This window comes from Tenrec ecaudatus, chromosome 2 (assembly GCF_050624435.1).
Source record: "Tenrec ecaudatus isolate mTenEca1 chromosome 2, mTenEca1.hap1, whole genome shotgun sequence".
NCBI classification, from domain to species: Eukaryota; Metazoa; Chordata; class Mammalia; order Afrosoricida; family Tenrecidae; genus Tenrec; species Tenrec ecaudatus.
The window spans coordinates 195,438,010-195,456,339 of NC_134531.1; the positions used below are offsets into that span (position 1 = coordinate 195,438,010).

General features: G+C 49.9%; 1 protein-coding gene across 1 annotated transcript in view; it reads left to right on the forward strand.

Annotated features, from left to right (window-relative positions):
- Positions 1-13,975: 13,975 nt before the first annotated feature.
- The window catches only part of TBC1D9B (TBC1 domain family member 9B), a 38,318-nt gene continuing 33,963 nt past the window's right edge, over positions 13,976-18,330 (forward strand). Inside the window, exon 1 of the mRNA XM_075542101.1 lies at positions 13,976-14,168. Coding sequence (XP_075398216.1) covers positions 14,051-14,168 — 118 coding nt within the window. The 5' untranslated portion in view covers positions 13,976-14,050. The remainder of the gene's footprint in view (positions 14,169-18,330) is intronic.

An 18,330-nucleotide genomic window follows, 5' to 3' on the forward strand; every position in this document is an offset into this window, starting at 1 on the left:
AGGCATCATGCAAGTAAATAAATATATATATACCATATTGAATGAAGGGGGAAGTGCAGAGTGGAGACCCAAAGCCCATTTGTCGGCCACTGGAGATCCCCTCACAGAGGGGTTTAGGAGAAGAGATGGGTCAGTCAGGGTGCAATATAGTACCGATGAAGAACACAGCTTTCCCCAGATCCTGGATGCTTCCTCCCCGCAACTACCATGATCTGAATTATATCTTGCAGGACTGGATAGGGCAGAGATTGTACACTGATGCATATGGGAGCTGGAGGCACAGGGAATCCAGGGTGGATGACACCTTCAGGACCAGGGGTGTGAGGGGCGATACTGGGAGAGTAGAGGGTGAGTGGGTTGGAAAGGGGGAACCGATTACAAGGATCCACATGTGACCTCCTCCCTGGGAGACGGACAGCAGAGAAGGGGGGTAAGGGAGACTCCGGATAGGGCAAGATATGACAAAATAACAATCTATAAATTATCAAGGACTTATGAGGGAGGAGAGAGCGGGGAGGAAGGGGGACCTGATGCAAAGGGCTTAAGTGGAGAGCAAATGCTTTGAAAATGATGAGGGCAAAGAATGTACGGATGTGCTTTATACAATTGATGTATGTATATGTATGGATTGTGATAAGAGTTGTATGAGCCCCTAATAAAATGTAAAAAAAAAAAGTTCTAGATAAGCACAGGAGAAAATCTTAGTGACCTTGATTTTGGCAAAGATATCTTAAGTCTGACACAAAAGCATAGCTATAAAGAGAAAAATCAATAAATTGGATTTTACTAAAACTTGAAACATTTTCTCTCCAAAAGACATTATTATGAAAATGAAAAAACAACCCACAGACAACACACAAATATTCTTAAAATGTGTCTGAGAAAGGACTTATATCTAACTCATATTCAAAAACAGAAAACTCACTAATAGGGAGAAAACTCTATTAGCTCTAAAAATGGGCAAAAGATGTGAACAAATGACAACAGAAGATAAGCAGTCAGCATCAGTAAGCATCACGGCAATGCCCAGCAGAATGGCCTTCCAGTAGAACGGCTGACATTAAGCAGACTGACCGCATCTAGTGTTGGAGAGGATGCAGACAAACTGCCACTTCCATCCCTTACTAGTGGGAATGTACATGGTCCAACCATCATAGGAAATTGTTTGGCAGTTTCTGAAAAAGTTAATTATATGTCTACCCAGCCTCAGACTTATACATGTGTGTTCACGGCAGCTTTATTTATAAGAGTCAATCCCTTTATATAAGATTCTAGAAAAATGCCAACTAATCTATAATGGCAGAGCAGGTCAATGTTCATCTTGAGACAGGAAAAAGACGAAGGAACTGCTGAGGGAAACAATGAGGGTGATAAACCCCCTTCAGATTGTACATTTCCAACATGTGCGTTTTTGTATATATCAGTTAGTCCTCAATAAAGCTATAAGGATGAAACAAAAAGTTGTATGGAAAAGGAAATGTACACATGACTGAGTAGCACAAATGGCCCAGTACATGTAAGCACTGAAAATTATTTATCAAAATAAAATTATATTGAGCAATGTGTAGGTGTGAGAGGTGCAGAGTAGCAGAAATTCTCAACTCCCATAGTGGAAGTTCAGTAGATAAATCTTCAGACTGAAAAAGAGGAAGAGGTTTCAACAAGCTTATTATTCAGAGAGTGGAAGTGAATGTTTTAAGAATACTGTCAAAGTCTCTGAGAAAGAACGGAGGTAAGTTACGCTTAACACTTGTGGAGTTCATGAAACCACGTGAAAGTGTAACTTCAATAGCACAAACACATTAATCTATAAAACCCTTGAAGGTTTAACCTAGTCTAAGTGCTGATGGAAGGTCTGTCCTGAACACAGGGACCTCAACAGGGGTTGGGGTGCAGAGGAGAAATCCACTGCATGATCATGCGTTCCTGGGAAGAAGTCTCAAATTTGCCAGTGGAATCTGTGAGCCCACCAGCAAGCCATTGTTTCGTACCGCTCCCACCATGGTTCTGGGCGTGGGCATGTACACCTTTAAAGTGTGCTTACATCGGCGGAGGCCCTTGTTCTTGGCTTTTCTCCCAGGAAAAGAGCCAAAATGAAGGAGCTGTTTGAGGAAAGTGTTGCTGCAAAAGTCATCTCCATCCCGAACGTCAAGCCATGCAGGGCACGTAAGCCTGACAATTCCTTTACATGCTCTCTCTCGTTCCCTTTCCAGGTGGCCACTTCTTTCATCGAAACTCTTTGTCCCCGCGGAGTCTGGTGTATGAGAGTGAATTCTCCATGATCGAACCGACTTTGGACATGTATGATGAAAACAAAACCTGAGTTTTAAAAATGGGCGGCTGGGGGTCACTTCCTTTGTGATTTGGTTTATGATCACCTTTCCGATTTTGTGTTCTTCTGTCAGCCTCTGTTTGGGAAGAATAGCACCGCTTTCCGAGGACAGGTTGGGTTGCGGGGTTCAATTGCAGAGTTCCTCCGATGTGGGTCTTTGAAGACAGCTTCAGTGCCCAGGTGAGCCTCGGAGCACAGAAAACCCACCCAAAGCTGGCCCTGAACACGCCTCGCTATTTCTAGAGAAGAGGTGGGGCCAGGGGGGATTACTGTCCCTGTGGCAGACATGTCTCCTGAATGATCACATGCTGCTCTGGGTAGGTGTGGTGTTGGAATTTCGAAAGTCCTTTTTGTGATCCCTGCTTATCATAACATACTAAAGCCTGCCAGGTGGAGCTTCTTACCGATGCAGAAGCGCACACGTTGCTGCTACCTGACATGCTCTGAACTTCCCTCTGCCTCTTATTTCACTGAACTGTTAAAGGCCTCTTTCTAAGGTGGGGTTGAGAGAAAGCAGTGCTGCCTGCACCCCCTCAGAGACTTTTGTCCTACTAGAGCCTCCCCAGGGAGGCACTGTAGGGCGGGGCTGGGGCAGGGCCGGGGACAGGCAGTCATCTGTACTGTCCTTTTCCAGTCTCCATTGTTGAGCATGACTTACAGTGTTAAGTGCATATGCAGTCCCCAAAATACCGAAGGCCTCCCTGTGCCCTTCCCCTGTGTGGACTTGTTTTGTGGGGAAGTGGCATTCAGAGCTGAGTCAGGCTGCCCCTCTGGGCACAGGGATGGTCAGACTCAAAAGGATTTGATCTTATGGAGAAGGTGATACCAGCTTCATACTGTTAGATGCCAGGTAAGCATCTCTCTTCAGTTTGCACTGGACTGGCCCCGTCCCCTCCCGGCAGCCTCAGCCTCAGCATCAAGCAGGCCCACGGAGACCTCCAGCCAGTGTGCAGAGCGACGTAGACGGCCCAGCCTTGCGGGTGTCAGAGACACGCACGCACGCTCCTTCCACTCCTCTGAGAAGGCAGCACGTTAACTACAAGAGAACGGCTTCTCTTTCAAGGAATTGCCAACACTGAACCACAATGAGCAAATTAGTAAAACAAATCTAAGCGCTCCTTTTGCTAAAGGCCACACCATAATATATAATCCACTACTCCTTATCAATATGGGTTACTTAGAGGTGTAAATACTTTCAGGTCCTTGTTATGAAAACGGAGAAGTCAGTCTCCTCATGCATACAGTTAAATTGGACAGCAAACAGATAGATGAATCCCGTGCCCTGTTATTTAGTTAGTCTTTGTAGAGCATACATTTGAAGTGCACACTTGCATCTGTCCACATGCGGCTGCTCCTCTTTAGCAGCATCTTTTCTTGTAATGTTGCTAAACTGCCTCTGACTCCCGCGGGCCTGACACACACACGCTCAGAGGACTGGGCTAGTCACCCAGGAGTGAGAATGGGAGAGTGCACTCTCTAAGGTCTTAGCTGCTTTGTCTTCTCACCTAGTACCAAGGGCTGTTGTCGGTCTGTTTCCATTGTATAGTCCTTGTATATAAAAGTATTTTTGATAAACAGTTGGGAGAGTGCACTGTTTAGAAGAACAAGCTGGGCCCTGGGTTTGCAGTAAGGGAATGCCTCACTTGCCGGGAGGTTAGAACCTGGGCGGGGGTGGGGGGGGGTAGCGGGGGCGGGGGTGCTGCCCTGCATTTGGGTCAGCTCAGTGCACCAATAATGTGCCGGGCTTCTGACTGTGCCCGCGTTGCTCAGAGCCTGATCTTGTTTCTGTGGCATTTTCTTCTGACTGGTACAGCTGTACAAAAGCATCTATGTCAAATTCCACTCCAGACCATTTATTTCCGGAAAACAATAGAATTAGTTGAGAGGTAGTTTTAAAAAAAGATCCCAGTATCTGGAAATCTATTCATATAATTACTTGGATTTCTGGGAAATCTGAGTCACACACCGTAGACTAGCCATGAAGGCAATTTCTTTTAGGGAAATTTACTCAAAGGTAGTGTTTAAAGTCCCAGCCTGAGACCCTTTGCCTGAAAAACCAGGGCCACTTGCCTGGGCAGCTACAAAATGGCTTGCCTTTGTTAGAGGGAACGCAGAGGATGGCATTGTTTGCCCCAAATAACTGGCTCTTTACTCGTGACTCAGCCACCCCAGGGACCCTGGAGGGGAAGTGGAATGTCCTTCTCAGCACTGCACTTGTCTCTGAGAAACTTCTGCAGTGCTAGCACCTCATTTGTTCCAAGTCTTACTACCAGCAGTGGTTAGTGGCCAGGAAATGTATGCTAACCTCATAGTATTTTTGGAGGGTTAAGTGTTTTTGGAGAAGGAAGAGGCAGAGGAGTGAACTGTTTCCAGTGCACACTCTGTCTGACCAGCCACTGCTGGGAGCTGCAGTGTTCTTCTGGCCTCACCATCCCTTTGGCCACCTCGTCCCTCCATCCTTCCGGGGAATGCTCTAAGCTGTTTTGTCTCACCCCTTCCTGCCCAGGCCTCTATCCAGTCCCCAAAGCAGGGCAGGGCCTGAAGCAGCTAGACGCACCAGCTGGAAAGTGGGTTGTAACAGTTAAAATGCAAATGCGTTAAGATTTGGTAATATTTCAACTTCTTGAGGGAAGGGCTTCAGGGAGGAGAGTGGCCAGCCACAGCCTAGGAATCAGCAGTGGGAGGGGCTGGGCTGGGCTGGTGGCCCAGAGCTGCAGGCCTCCGCCCCACCAGGAAGCCAGCCTCTCCAAAGAACATCTGACTGCAGTTGGCTCCCTCCCCCTTGGGCTTGACCCCTGACCGGCTGCACTGCTCCTGATCGCCCTGGCTGGACCCTGCCTGAGACTGTGTCTCTGCAAGCTGCCCTGAGGCTGCAGCAGAAAGGTTTTAAACAAACGTCATTGCTAACTAACTCCATGCTTCTTGTGGACTTTTACGCTCCTCTCATGTTCTTATTGTCCCTATCCAATTCTTTCACTGATCTCATCTGAAACAACACCTGTTTTAACTGGAAAAAAATCAAAATGAGCTCTTACTACTAACCTTTTATTATTTAGGCAGGAGTTGACTTTTTAGGTCAGGAGGTGCTGTTACTGTCAAGTGTCATTCCGACAAGCGGTTGCTGCTTATAAACACTGGTTTTTCAGAAAACAAGCTTCGAAGAAACGCAGTGAGATTATAAAGCCAACAGACCTCTACGAAGTTCTTAATAGGTGCATGCACACACGAGGAGTCAAGTGGCTCTGACGAGCATTAAGAGTTTGGTTACTACAGACAGCGGGCACATACAACAGCTGCCTTGCGAGATGAGGCCAAATGAACGAACAGGCAGTCTGAAAAAGGAGGTGGATTTCTCAGGGTCCAGGTGGTGAGGCAAGGCAGTGCCTCCATCGAACGCTCTGAAACTGCTGGGAGGACCACACAGCAGTAAAGACGGGCAAGCAGGGGAACATGACGCTGGAAGGACTGTAGGAGCAGAGAGACACCTGGCCAGGAATCTTGGATTTCTCTTCCTGGGCAGGAACAAGCTTCTGCAGTAGGAGCAACAGACTCCCAAGTTCTGCCTTGGAAAATGTGTGGTAAGCATGGAAGGTCAAGATACTCCACTCCCATAGCCTTGGGTCTGGGACCTGCCTTAGGGCCCCTGCAAAGGAGATGCATTTGTACCATGGTGAGCAGACCCCACAGAGGAGGAGGAGCTCGGGACTAAAGTAGGAAGGGGCTCAGGTTTCTAGGCTCAGTGACTGGGTGGGTGTTGGGGGACCCAGGAGGAGCCTAAGGCTGTGAACTGGCCTCTAGAGGGAGACATAGCTCTTGACCTCAGAGGTTGGTGGGAGCAGGTAGTCAGTCTGTGGACTTCCTGTCACCTCTCCACCATGCACCAGAAGTCTTAGGATGCTGTTTTCTTAAATGCATACACCCCCTGACTGACTGAAGCTATCTCCATGTGATGGCAGTCCCCCCGCATAGTCTGATCATTTCTCTCTCACACGCACACACATATATGTACACCCAGGCAGAGACTCAGGCACACCCTTGCACACACACATATGCTGGAGTTAGGCTCTCCCCACTGGGTGTGGCCCATCAGTTCACATGAAGCTAGAAGTCAGAGGAGGGCTGGAATTGCCCGGTGACGTGAGAATCAGGCTTGGGATAAGATTCTGGCAAACACCAGCCTTGAAGGGAAGGACAGAAGCAGCTACAGCTACAGAATTCACCCGATGTGGAGAACATGGCCAGCTGAGTGTCTTTCAGAAAGGCACGCTCACTGAGGAGCCTCTGGCTCTGACTTCCTCTCCATATGCGGAGTCTCCCAGAAACAATTCCACGTGACCACACACCACGTTGGCTCCCTTGTTACGGGAGTATGGGGAGACTGTTAGACAGCAGCTCCATGCTCCAGTAAGGGACCACTGGCCCAGGAGAGTAAAGTTGTTTGTTATCTTCTCCACAAGGCCTGTTTAGGCAATTGGAAAGCAAGGATGTTAGAGGACTGAGCCCGACCCAAGCCATGGGAAGTTTTGGACATTGGGTAAGGGAGACGGAAGAAGGATTGATGCATTTGAATTTTGGTGCTGGCAAAGAATATTAAAAGTACCATGGACTGCTAAAAGGACAAACCAATATGTCTTGGAAGAAGTACAGCCAGAGTGCTCCTTAGTGGCAAGGTGGCAAGACTTCATTTCATGGACTGTGGGCATGTTGCTGGAGAGACCAGTCCGTGGAGGACATTATGCACGATAAAGGTAGAAGGGCAGCAAATAAAAGGAAGGTCCTCCACCGTATGGGTTGACAGCGTGTCTGCGAGGAGGGGCTCTAGCGCAGGAACAGTTGTGAGATGCCGCGGGAGCAGGCAGTGCTTCGTTCTGTTGGGCACAGGTAGCTATGGGTCAGAACCGACTCAATGGCACTTCACAACAGTAATAACAACAGGCAAACTGCTAGCCTCCCACGGCCTACAGTGAGTATCTCATGTTCCCAGATTCCCCCAGGGCAGTGGTTGCAAATGAGGTTCCCCTGCTTCTAGCTTCAGTTTTGACCTTGGCAGTCAGCCAGCTTCTAAAGCCCTGACACATTCTCCTTTTCGCCCATTTGAAAAGTATGAATCTGTTGCGTGCAGTCACGGGGTTTCCACTTAGGCAGTATGGTCCCCAGAAGCCCTGAGAAAATGCCTTCTGTGCTTTAAGCATTCGAAAGAAGCTGTTTTCCGCATGGACTTGTGCTTTCTTTACTGCCCCAAGGAATGGCAGGGCTCGCCAAAGCCTGAGAGCCTGTGCTGGGGGGAGAGGATCTTGAGGCCACAATTCTCGTACAGAAGTCATGCCCCTGACTGGAGGGCCCCTTGCCTCCTGGGCCTCTGTAGCCCCAGATCACATCAGCCTCCCAAGGACTCAGTGAGGGGGCCTGAGGTTAGAGGCAGGCCACTGGTCGTCATGGAGCCCCTCTGGGGCACTGGGGAAGTTGGAAGATTGTCCTTCTTCTGGGTGTCCAAGAGCATGCCAACAAACAGCCTTGGAGAAGAGAGACAGGGTGAGTTTTTAGCAGAAGTGGGGGATAAGAGAAGTCCTGTGTATTCTTCAGAGCTGCTGATCCCACCCCCATCCCCCTTCATGTACGACCACCAGCCGCTAGAGGAATGTTGCTTCGCTGCCCAATCCTGGGCTCTGATGGTCCCTCAAAGGCCCTCGGGACCACTGAGCCCCCAATCTAAGATAACCTGGGGTTTCCTCTCTTGCAGTTCACCATAGTAGAAGCCTTCCTTTCTTTTCTCCCCTCTTTTCTTCACACTGTTTTGAAGAAGGAAATTGCCTTGTGATTAAACACCACCACCCTTGAACTTCAAGCAACCTGAGAGTGAAACCTTCAGGAGTCAGTGCTGATGGGGCTGCTCAGACACTGCTCTGGGCGCTCATAGTCCCCCCCCCCCCCACACACACACACACACATCTCCATTCACATGTGACAGGAGACAGATGCTTGAGGTGGCACACCCCCAGTCTGCAGACCAAAAGGGCTGACTACCTCAGAAAGCATTGTTGCTGGCCCAGAGGAACCGCAGAAGCCTGGACGCTGGAACCGAGGGTAGCCCCCAGCTCAGAAGTGAGCGAGTGCCCTTAGAAACCACACACAGTGTCCCTAACTGAACAGAGAGTGGAAGAGTGTCCTTAGGGCACTGTCTACAGCTGTCAAAACCAAATCTGTGGCTATCCGGTCAATTCCAACTCCTGGTGACCCTGCAGGGTGAGCAGAACTGCCCATGGGGTCGGTTTCCCAGGCTGTAAGCTTGGCAGATGCAAACGGTCACCTCTTTCTCCCACGGAGCAGCTGGGGGGTTGAGCAGCTGAGCCCTTGAACTACTGTGCCACTAAGGCCCTGTCTCCCCCGCTGCAAACCACAACCAAGTTGATGGCCAGTGAGTCTATGGAGTCCGACACAGAGCAGCCCTGTAGAGTGGAAGTGCCCATAGGTTCCCAAGGTTGCAAGTTTTACAGCAGCAAATTGGGCTAGCAGTCTAGCGCTTAACCAGTGCACCACCAGGGAACTTCTCCTCAGGTCCAGGGAACCCTTTAATTGCCTGGGACACAGCTTCCTGGATAGGGAAGAAGCTACTCCCCTCCTTCCAGCCTGCTAACCAGCACTGGCTAGGCAGTCAGGGAGAGGTGTGTCGCTCGCTCACCTGAGAAACCTGGCTTGGCCTTACCCCTCTTGGCTTATTGTCTTTTCTAGCCAACTTTCTTTACAGGAAACTAGAAAAAGTTATAGATGATTATTTGGAGAGTTTGGGGGTTTTTTGTTTTTATGTTAATTCTAATTTGTTTCCAGGATTTCTCTTTATCCACAATTAAGTCCAAGTACATTTATACAATGTGATAAAATTAAAGGAACTTTCTAATGACTGGGGAATCTTGACCAGACAAGTTTGTAAAAATAAATAACTAGGGGGAGGGAATGAACTATACCCATCCCAGGCCATTCACTGCTTCCATTTAGTAAGCTCTTCTAAAAGCAGAAAGGTTAATGACTGTTGACTGACTGGCCAAGTTGTGTGTACTAATGTACCCTGATTCCAAGTCTCCTGGTACCTTTTTCTGGGGTGCCCAGCTCAAGATGACACCTGCTGCCCTAAATTGAAGGGACAATGCCACCCTTCAGCCTCTATCACAGCCCAGTCCTGGTCTGCTGGCCCAGCTGGAAAAGGGCTTCCACTGGCTGGGGCTTGAGACCAGAATCTGACCTCTTAAGCCCAGAATGGGAAGTAGTGTCTACCTTGAAGAGAAATTGACAAACGTGATGACAGGAAAAGAGTACAACTCCAAGCTAGGAAATACTGCTTGGAATATAGGGACAAGCCATCACCTAAGTTTTAAAAACCTGCTCCTGTAAGACAAGGAGTCAGTCCAAAGCCTAAGGTACATATGCCACAATTGTTTTTGACCCTCAGTAGCTTTTGTACTCATAAAATACTGAAGTTACCCGTTTCGTATGTAGGTCATTCAGAGAGCTCTCATTACTCTGGGTACTGCTAACTATGCACAACATCTCAGAGGATGGCATACAAAACTATTTTTCTAACAATAGCACAGTTCATTTTGGGTCAGGGAGGCGTGGGATATTCCTAAGTGTGGCAACTGACTTACCTTCCATCTCGAGGGATGAGAGGGAAACTATGCACTTGAATTTCAATTCACCATTAGATAGCTTGTGCCAGGAAGCACACACATCAAATATTCAAGAAACAAACTTGGTAATTAGCTTAATTTAGGGGCTCGCTGTTGGAGGAGTTGACTTGTCTAGAACACTAACACCTACAAGTGGACTGTGAGCTGATTTCTTGACAGTCCGGTCTTACGAACCCTTTGCAATGTTCTGGGCAGCCTAAGTCCTCGGTCCCCGTGGTTGATGTAAGTATAATCACGTAGTGAATTTGTACGGCATATACCTATATGCTGATTGTGTATACCTGTATGTGTGGGGTTTGCTGATATACCTATTTCAAATTAAAACCTATGGAAAAGCTCTTTGGGCCATGTGTCATACTGTTGGTGGTAATGTGTAGCAGTGAAAACTCTTACGGTTGCCAGTGACCAAAACTCCAACCAAAATTGGGTTAGGGCCATGCTGGCATCAGGTATGGTGTGTTACAGCCTTCCAACATCGACACCAGAATGTATTTCCCAGCTTCGTCTCCTGCTAGTCTCAGGCTCAGAGTGACGGGAGCCCCATCAGCACATGAGGGGACCTGCTTTCCCCAGGAGTGACCTTAGAATAGCCTGTCCTTGACGCAGACTGGCTTTGTTGGAGGCAGATGGCCATCACTGACACACACCCCTCCGCTCCCCCAGGGAAGCAGCCCAAGGAGTGAAGTCGGCATGACCTGGAAGAGCAGGGCTACCAGCTCTAAGACGAGGTTCCCGCGCCAAAGCATGCTGCTGCTGGACAAGGGGGGGAATCTCGGGGTTGGGACAAAGCAGTAAATGTCCATTTGTGTAGAAAAGAGTAAGAGTTGGAGCCAGAAAAGTCTGGATGTTAGTACTTCCTCTGCCACTTACTTGTGTGAACTTGGCAAATCATTTCACCTGTCTGGATTTCAGTTTTATCATCTCTGAAATTGAGATCCTAAGATACCTGCCTAATAAGGGTTTTATAGGAATAAATATAAGTAATAGAAGTAGACATATCTGATATCCAATAATGGTCTTGTGTCTAAAAGATATGAAGAATATTTTAAACTCTAAAGGAAAATGTTTTCAATTGGGAGAGGATTTGAATTGCCACTTCTCCAAATAGGCAAATGACCAACCAAAAACCAAACTCACTGCCATCGAGTCTATTCCAACTCATAGTGACCCTATAGGACAACGTAGAACTGCCTCGGTGGGTTTCCCAGACTGTCATTCTTTGGGGAGTAGAAAGCCGCATCATTCTCCCTTGGAGCTGCTGGTGGTTTAGAACTGCTGACCTTGCAATCAGCAGGCCAATGTTTAACCAGTGAGTCACCAGGGCTCCCTGAAATGACCAAGAAGCACATGAAAAGATGCTCATCAGAATCAGTCATCAACCCAAAACCAAACCTACAGCCATCTAGGTGATTCTGACTCATAACCACATGATGTAGGGTTTCTGAGACTAAATCTTCCTGGGATGTGACAGCTCATCTTTCTTCTGCAATCAGTCATTAGAGAAATGCAAGTCAAACCACAGTGAGAGACCACTTGATCCCATTAGTATGATTTTCATCAAAAAGACATAATATTGCCTGGTCTCTGAAGAAATCGCAGTCCTCATCTGTTGCTGCTAGCACTGTGAAATGGGGCTTTGATGAACAGCTTGGCACTTCCTCAGGAAAGTTCAACATAGAGTTATCATCTGACCCAGCAATTCCACTTCTAGGTATACATGAAAAAGAATCGAAAAACTTGTTCATTCCAAAACGAGTACATAAATGTTCGTAGCAGCATTGTTCATGATAGTCCAAAAAAGCATATACTCAAGTGTCCACCAGCTGTATAAAGGATAGATCGAAAGTTGTGTATACACGCAGTGATAAAAGAAAAAGGAAGACTAGTTAATAGAAAAGGGTATTTCAAGGTTGGTCAAGTCGAGGTTGGCTGCTACGAGGGAAAACTCCCCATGAGAATATTTTGACAATGGACTTCAACAGCCTAAGGACTGTGAAGGTGGCAGACAGAGATCTGGGTACTGTTTCCTTCTATTACAGTTGGCTTACTCCACTGTAACTAACAACATTGTTACTGTGAGGGACTACAGAGTTGCTTCTGACTCACAGCCACAGCAACAGAATGAAATAATGCCCAGTCCCACACCCTCACAATCATTGCTGTACTTGAGCCATTGTTTGAAGAACCTCCGGAAGACACTAAAAAAATACTTAACTGCTTTAAACTGGTGGATGGTGGGGTGTGTGCATGACATCTCAAAAGACATCCTAAGCCACAAGAAACCCACTGCTGTTTAGTCAGGGGCGATTCATAGCTACACTAAGACAGAACTGTCCCCGTAAGGTGTCCAAGCCTGTATGCCTGTATGGAAACACTGCCACATCTTTGTCCCAGCGTGGCTGATGGGGTCCAAATGCTGACTTTTTGGTTGACAGGCAAGCACTTTAACCACTGCACCACCAGGGCTCCTGCTAGCACATCCTACAAGGAAAACCAAACCAAACTCTGCCATGGCGTTGATGCCAATTCAGAGGGGCTCTGTGGTACAGGGTAAACCCCTGTGTTTCTGGGACTGTAACTCGTTATGGGAGTAAAAAAGCCCTGTCTTTCTCCTAGGTGCTCGGTAAATGTTTATTCTGATCACAAAAAAATCCTTGTCAAAGGATGGGCCCCAGGCTGGCAGCATCAGAATTACCTGGAAACGTGTTACAAAGAAATACAAGTACTATAAAGCAAACTGCGTGTTTGCAAGCCCTCCAGGGAACTCTGATAGGTACTGAAGTTTGAGGGCCCCTGCAACGAAAGAACAGGCTAGCCTGTGTTTCTTCTCAGAGTACTGGCAAGTACTTAAAATTCTTGACGGCAGATTTCTTTGAAGGCATAGTGTGATTATCAGCTTAAACTTACAAGGTCTTACAGAAAAGCCAGCCTCTGAACCTTGAAAGTTGATTCCATCTCAGGCGGTGTTTCAGAGAACTGTGGCTGGGACTCTGGTGGTGCCGTGGTTAAAGTGTTTGACTGCTAATGGGAAGGTTCAAGTTCACCAGCGACTCCGCTGGTCTAAAGATGGACGGCCTTGGAAACACTAGGGGGCAGTTCTACTCGGCGTTGGAAGGTTTGGGGTCTGGTGGTCACTCCGGTTGCTAAAACATGTCAAACCTTTTTCTGTTTACATTTCTCACATTTGGGTTACTGAAGCAAATGACAAAAAACCCGATTCAAAACCTGCTTAAGCCTCATGATTCTAAGGTGCCCCCTGCCCTTTGCACTTCTGCCAGACCCGGGAGGGGACTCGGAAGGGTGGCCTCACATCCCAGTGGCCGTGGAGCAGTGGGTAGAGCCTATTGCCCCAGATGGGATCGTTAACCGCTCACCCTGGGTCAAAAGTGTCAATGTCTGGACTGAGAGTCCGTCAGGTCGCCTACGTGGCAGCTCGGGACTCCGAATTCCGGGCCAGCGCAGAAGCTTCCAGGAGACCTGGCCTCCACCTCAAGGCCGTCCAACACCCGCCCCCCGCCCGCACCCTCGCTTCTGCATTCCTACCTGAGGACGCCGGCAGCCCCGAGAGCTGCCTGACAACTTGCCCTGATTCTGAGAGCCATCGAGTCATGTAAGCCCTTTCCCAGCGCGCCCTTGGTCCTACTGCGTTTCCCCCAGCACGCCGGGCGCCTTGTCACCGAACGCCAGAGGCCCTGCTCTCGCACAGCCAGTTCCGCTGGTCTCTCGGGCCCGTTCCCGGGGAGAGGCCCGCGGGCAGCACCGCGGCCACACCGCCCCCCGCAGCGAGGCCGCAGCGCGCGGTCGGGGGCCCAGAGGCGCGCGGACGCACGCAGCAGCGCGCTCCGCGACCAGGCGGGGCCCGGCGGGCGGCCACGGGAGCCGAGCCCGCCAGGGGGCGCCACCCCGCGCCCCGCCCGCCCGGCCCCGCCCCGCGCTGCTCGGCTCGGCTCGGCTCGGCGCGGCTCGGCGCGGCGCTGCGCGGCGACGGCGGCGAGCGCTTCCGCCTGGCGGGCCTCGGCCGGGACAGCTGCCCGCGATGTGGCTGGGCCCGGAGGAGGTGCTGGTGGCCAACGCGCTGTGGGTGACGGAGCGTGCCAACCCCTTCTTCGTGCTGCAGCGGCGCCGCGGCCACGGCAAGGGCGGCGGCCTGACCGGTGAGCGGCGGCAGGCGGCCGGGCCTGGGGCGGGGGCCGGGCGGGGAGCGGGCAGCCGGGCCGGCTGGACCGCGGGCGCGCACGTCGGCGCGGGTGGGCGTGGGGCTCGCGGGCGCGCGCGGCCGGCTCCGGGGTGGCGGGGCTGCCGCTCGGGCCGGCGCGGCGCAGGGACCCGGCTGCCGGCGGCCTCCGCCCGCTCTGGGCGACCCTGGCCGCGGCGGGCGCGGGCTGCAGAGCCTCCTCAACTGGGATGTCAGCGCTGAAAGTCGGCGAGAAGGTTTCTCGGGCGCCAGAGGATGAAGTGACACAAGCACACGTCCCCTCCCCCCCCCCGTACCCCTACTTTCATTCCCGCCTCACCAAGGAACACCCCCCCCCCCATAAGCATGTCCACAGGTCCCCGACCTGCCCACTTCTCCCAGCTTCTCCACCTTCCCTGCTTTGGGTGCCGTCAGAGTTGCGGCAGCCGTGCCCGATCACCAGCATCTGGTGGCCCAGTGGGCAGTTCCCGGTGCCCTTTGCACGTGGGGGGCACCGTCTACACAGGACGAGACTGGATTTTGGCTACAGGGAATGCTAACTGGGCGTTCCCCCAGTGATGTCGGAGGGCCCTCAGTCCAGGGCCTGCTCAGCACAGTGCAGAGATGAGGCCAGGGCCCTTGGCACTCGAGCATAGGCAGGGTCAGTCCTGTGGAAGTCATTTGTAAACCCTCTACCACAAGTCACCGCCATGCGTTCGACTCATGAGCACCCTACAGGACAGAGTGGAGCTAACCCTGTGCAAGGTGCCCAAGGCTGTAAATCTTGACAGGAGCAGAAAGCCCGCACCTTCTCCCTCAGAACAACCCAGCATATAACCCATTAACACCCCCACCTCACCCCCCGGGCTCCTTGACTCTCCCATACCCATTTTAAACCGATGAGCTCAGCCCAGACATGCTGTAGGACGCAACATGAGTCATTGCACGGTGGAGGTGTTTTGACTCCGAATGCATCACGTGGCTGATGAGGACTGTGGCCAGCCGGGGTACAAGTGCCCTGTACAGAGAGGGCTGGCACTTGGGGGAGGAGGGGCCAATTGTCCCCAAGCTGAAATGTCGTCCCAGTGTTGCTAGATCACCCCCTTTATCAAGCGAATTGCCCGTGATCTGCCCTGATTTCCAATGTGGGCACCTAATGTAGCCCTGGCAAAAGCATTTGGAGCTTCACTGCTGGTGCCAGGAAACTCGGTGTTCTCTTCAGTGCTCTGGGCTCTGCACTCAGGCTGGGCCTATACTGTCAGGGAGCCGAGGTGGCGCGACTATTTAGTGACAGGCAGTAGCCCCTTTTGAGAGCCCGGTGGTCAGCAATGGAAGCTGCTTCAAGACTATAGTGGGAAGTGAAGGTGCTGGGTGAATGGTACCTTTTGTTACCCCAGGATCCACGTTACCCTTCGCCAGTGTGTGTGGAGCACTTGTTGAGTGCTCAGATTCATAGGTCATCTCAGTGGGTGGGTAAGTGCTGGCACAGGCGTGGCCGTGCTTCCTGAACATACCCTTCTTGGTGCAAAGAAGAGGCCTCCCCTCTTTGCACCACAGATAATCATCCCTGTGTGGCTTGCAAGCCTGAGTTCCCAGGGTCCCATCAGGGAGCCATTCCTTGGGTCCCCACCCCCAGTCTTGCCATGCCTCCCTCCCCTTGACCTTCATTCTGTTTCATAGACTTCTTGGCCTCCTGTATACTCCTGAGAGAGAAACCATTCCTTCTGTGGTTTCATTTACATTTGCCTTCTCAAGACAGAGGCCCACAACACAACAAAGGAACAGTTAGACTCCTGACTTAGATGTGTATGAAGAGTGCTTCTTGTAATTGTTGGCTTGACTTCTCACACACTAGAGAATCAAATTAAGATGAGTGGATATGAGAAAGGGGAAAAAAGAGTCACAAATCAGTGAAAAGTATTCTTTAGAACTGAAATAGGATAACAAAATATTTTCAGGTTAATACCAAAGCAGAACTTCATTGAAAGAAAGAAACTTTTATTTGTTTATTTTTTTACCACCTCCCTCCCCCACAGCTCCTGCCCCTAAAGAAACTTTTAAATAGGAACAGTGGACAAGTTTTGAGCATATTCGATAAATCAGTTAGTAAAGAGAAGTGAATGAGATACACAAAATGGCAAAAGATACACTCACCGATTTGCCAAGAGATGGTGACATTAAAAAAGTTAGAACTCACTACTGCAAATCAGGAATCAGAGTGTCAGTGAAGATTATCTAATATATACCACAAGAATAAACAAATATATCTTAAATGAAGTATATCCAAAATGTTCCTTAGAAAGAAGGATGGCCTCTCTGGGCTTTAGCATCATCTTGTTAGAAATCTCCGAGCCATGAGAGCCAAGTGGAGGAAGAAGAGAATGCGCAGACTGAAGCGCAAGAGAAGAAAGATGAGGCAGAGGTCCAAGTAAACAACCAGCCGCCCCTCCGAAGCCACAGCTGCAGGACTAGGGAGTACCTGAGGCCGGGACCCTGCTACAAGCTGTTGACTACGCGCTCCCCACCGTCTCCGCATCTGCAAGAAACCCAGCCCCTTGCTCACACCTAACCGGTCTGGCTTTGAGCCTTTGCCCCGGGCCTAAGACATTCTGGACTCGTTCTGCCCGCAGTTGTGGCTCGATGTAATGTGCACAAAAAATCATCTCTTCTGCCGTCTTGGCTGAACAATCAAAAAAAAGAGAGAAGAAAGAAAGAAAGAAAGGAGGATGGCAAGACTTATAAACTTGAGACATGTTACCAGGAGGGAGGGGCCAGTCCCAGGAGAAGGACATCAGGCTTGGTAAAGTCGGGGGTCTGTGAATGAAAGAACCCTCAGCCAGATGGATTGACACAGTGGCCGCAGCAGTAGGCTCAGACAGAACGGCGCTGGCGAGAATGGCCACGTCGGGGCAGTGGCCGTCGTTCAGGGTTCTATTCATAGGTCACCGTGACTCAGATCCGATTCAACGGCACCATCACGACTGCTTTGGGTGCCATCAGCCCTAGGGTCCGTGCATGGAAGGGTGACAAAGATGAGGTCAGTCTTGTCCCACACTTCACAGTTCTCAAAATGTACTTGTCATTCTTCATCATGACTTTTGAGGCTGAAAAAAAAAAACTTCCCCAGATTTTCAGTAAGAGAGACATTTGTGATTCAGTGGCAGAAGCAAGAAGACATTATCTTCTCTGTGTGTGAAAAATGTTCACAGGGCATTGTCTTATGCAGGTGCAACCAGAGCACACAGTCAAAAATACCGCCTCAAAACAGATTAGCAATTGTGTCTGGCAGTTACTGAAAAGTCATTGCTTATTTTTATGCATTTTGTGATGTTTCTGGGTTTTTTTGTTTGTAACTTAATATGATATGTTTTCATTCTAAAGAAATTCACTTGGCATATAAGGAGCATTCTGGCTGTACTTCTCCCAAGACACGTACCAATGGCTGTTGAACTATGGTGTTGTCTAAGAAGTTGGAAAGTGCCATGAACTGCCAGAAGGACAAAAAAAGGTTCTTAACGAGCTGCCAAATTAAAATGTGGGCCCATGATGCCTCCTCTTAGCCTCTTACCACAACACCCTGTCTACAGGAGTTTCTGAGCGAGAAGCAGAAGCGTCCAGGAAAACGTTGCTGCCAGGTTCCATCAAGCTGTTTCTGACTCAGCAAGCCTGTGTCCCACGGCCTGGTCCTGCATCATCCCCAATTGTCCCTCTGCTTGAGCTCCTGGTAGCCACCGTATCCATCCATCTCCTCGAGCTCTTTCTTTTTCGCTGCCCCTCTGCCAAGCATGATATCCTTCTCCAGGGATCGGTCTGGTCTCCTGACAACATGTCCAAATTAGATGAGACAAAGCCTTACCATCCTAGCCTCTAAGGAGCACTCTGGCCGAACTGCTTCCAAGAAAGATCTGTTCCTTCTTTTGCCAGTCCGTGGTATTGCCAGTGTTCTTCTCCGGCTCCACAGCTGCAAATGTATGGAGTCTTCCTCATTCAGTAGCCACCTTTGACATGCGTATGAGGTGATTGAAAAGTAGGAGGGGCTTTTCAATAGTGACCAGACACAAGCTGCAGGCATTTGAGGACAAAGAAGTCACTTGGCTGAAAGAGTGACTAAGGCTGTCTGGCTAGGGTGTTTAGGGCAGGGC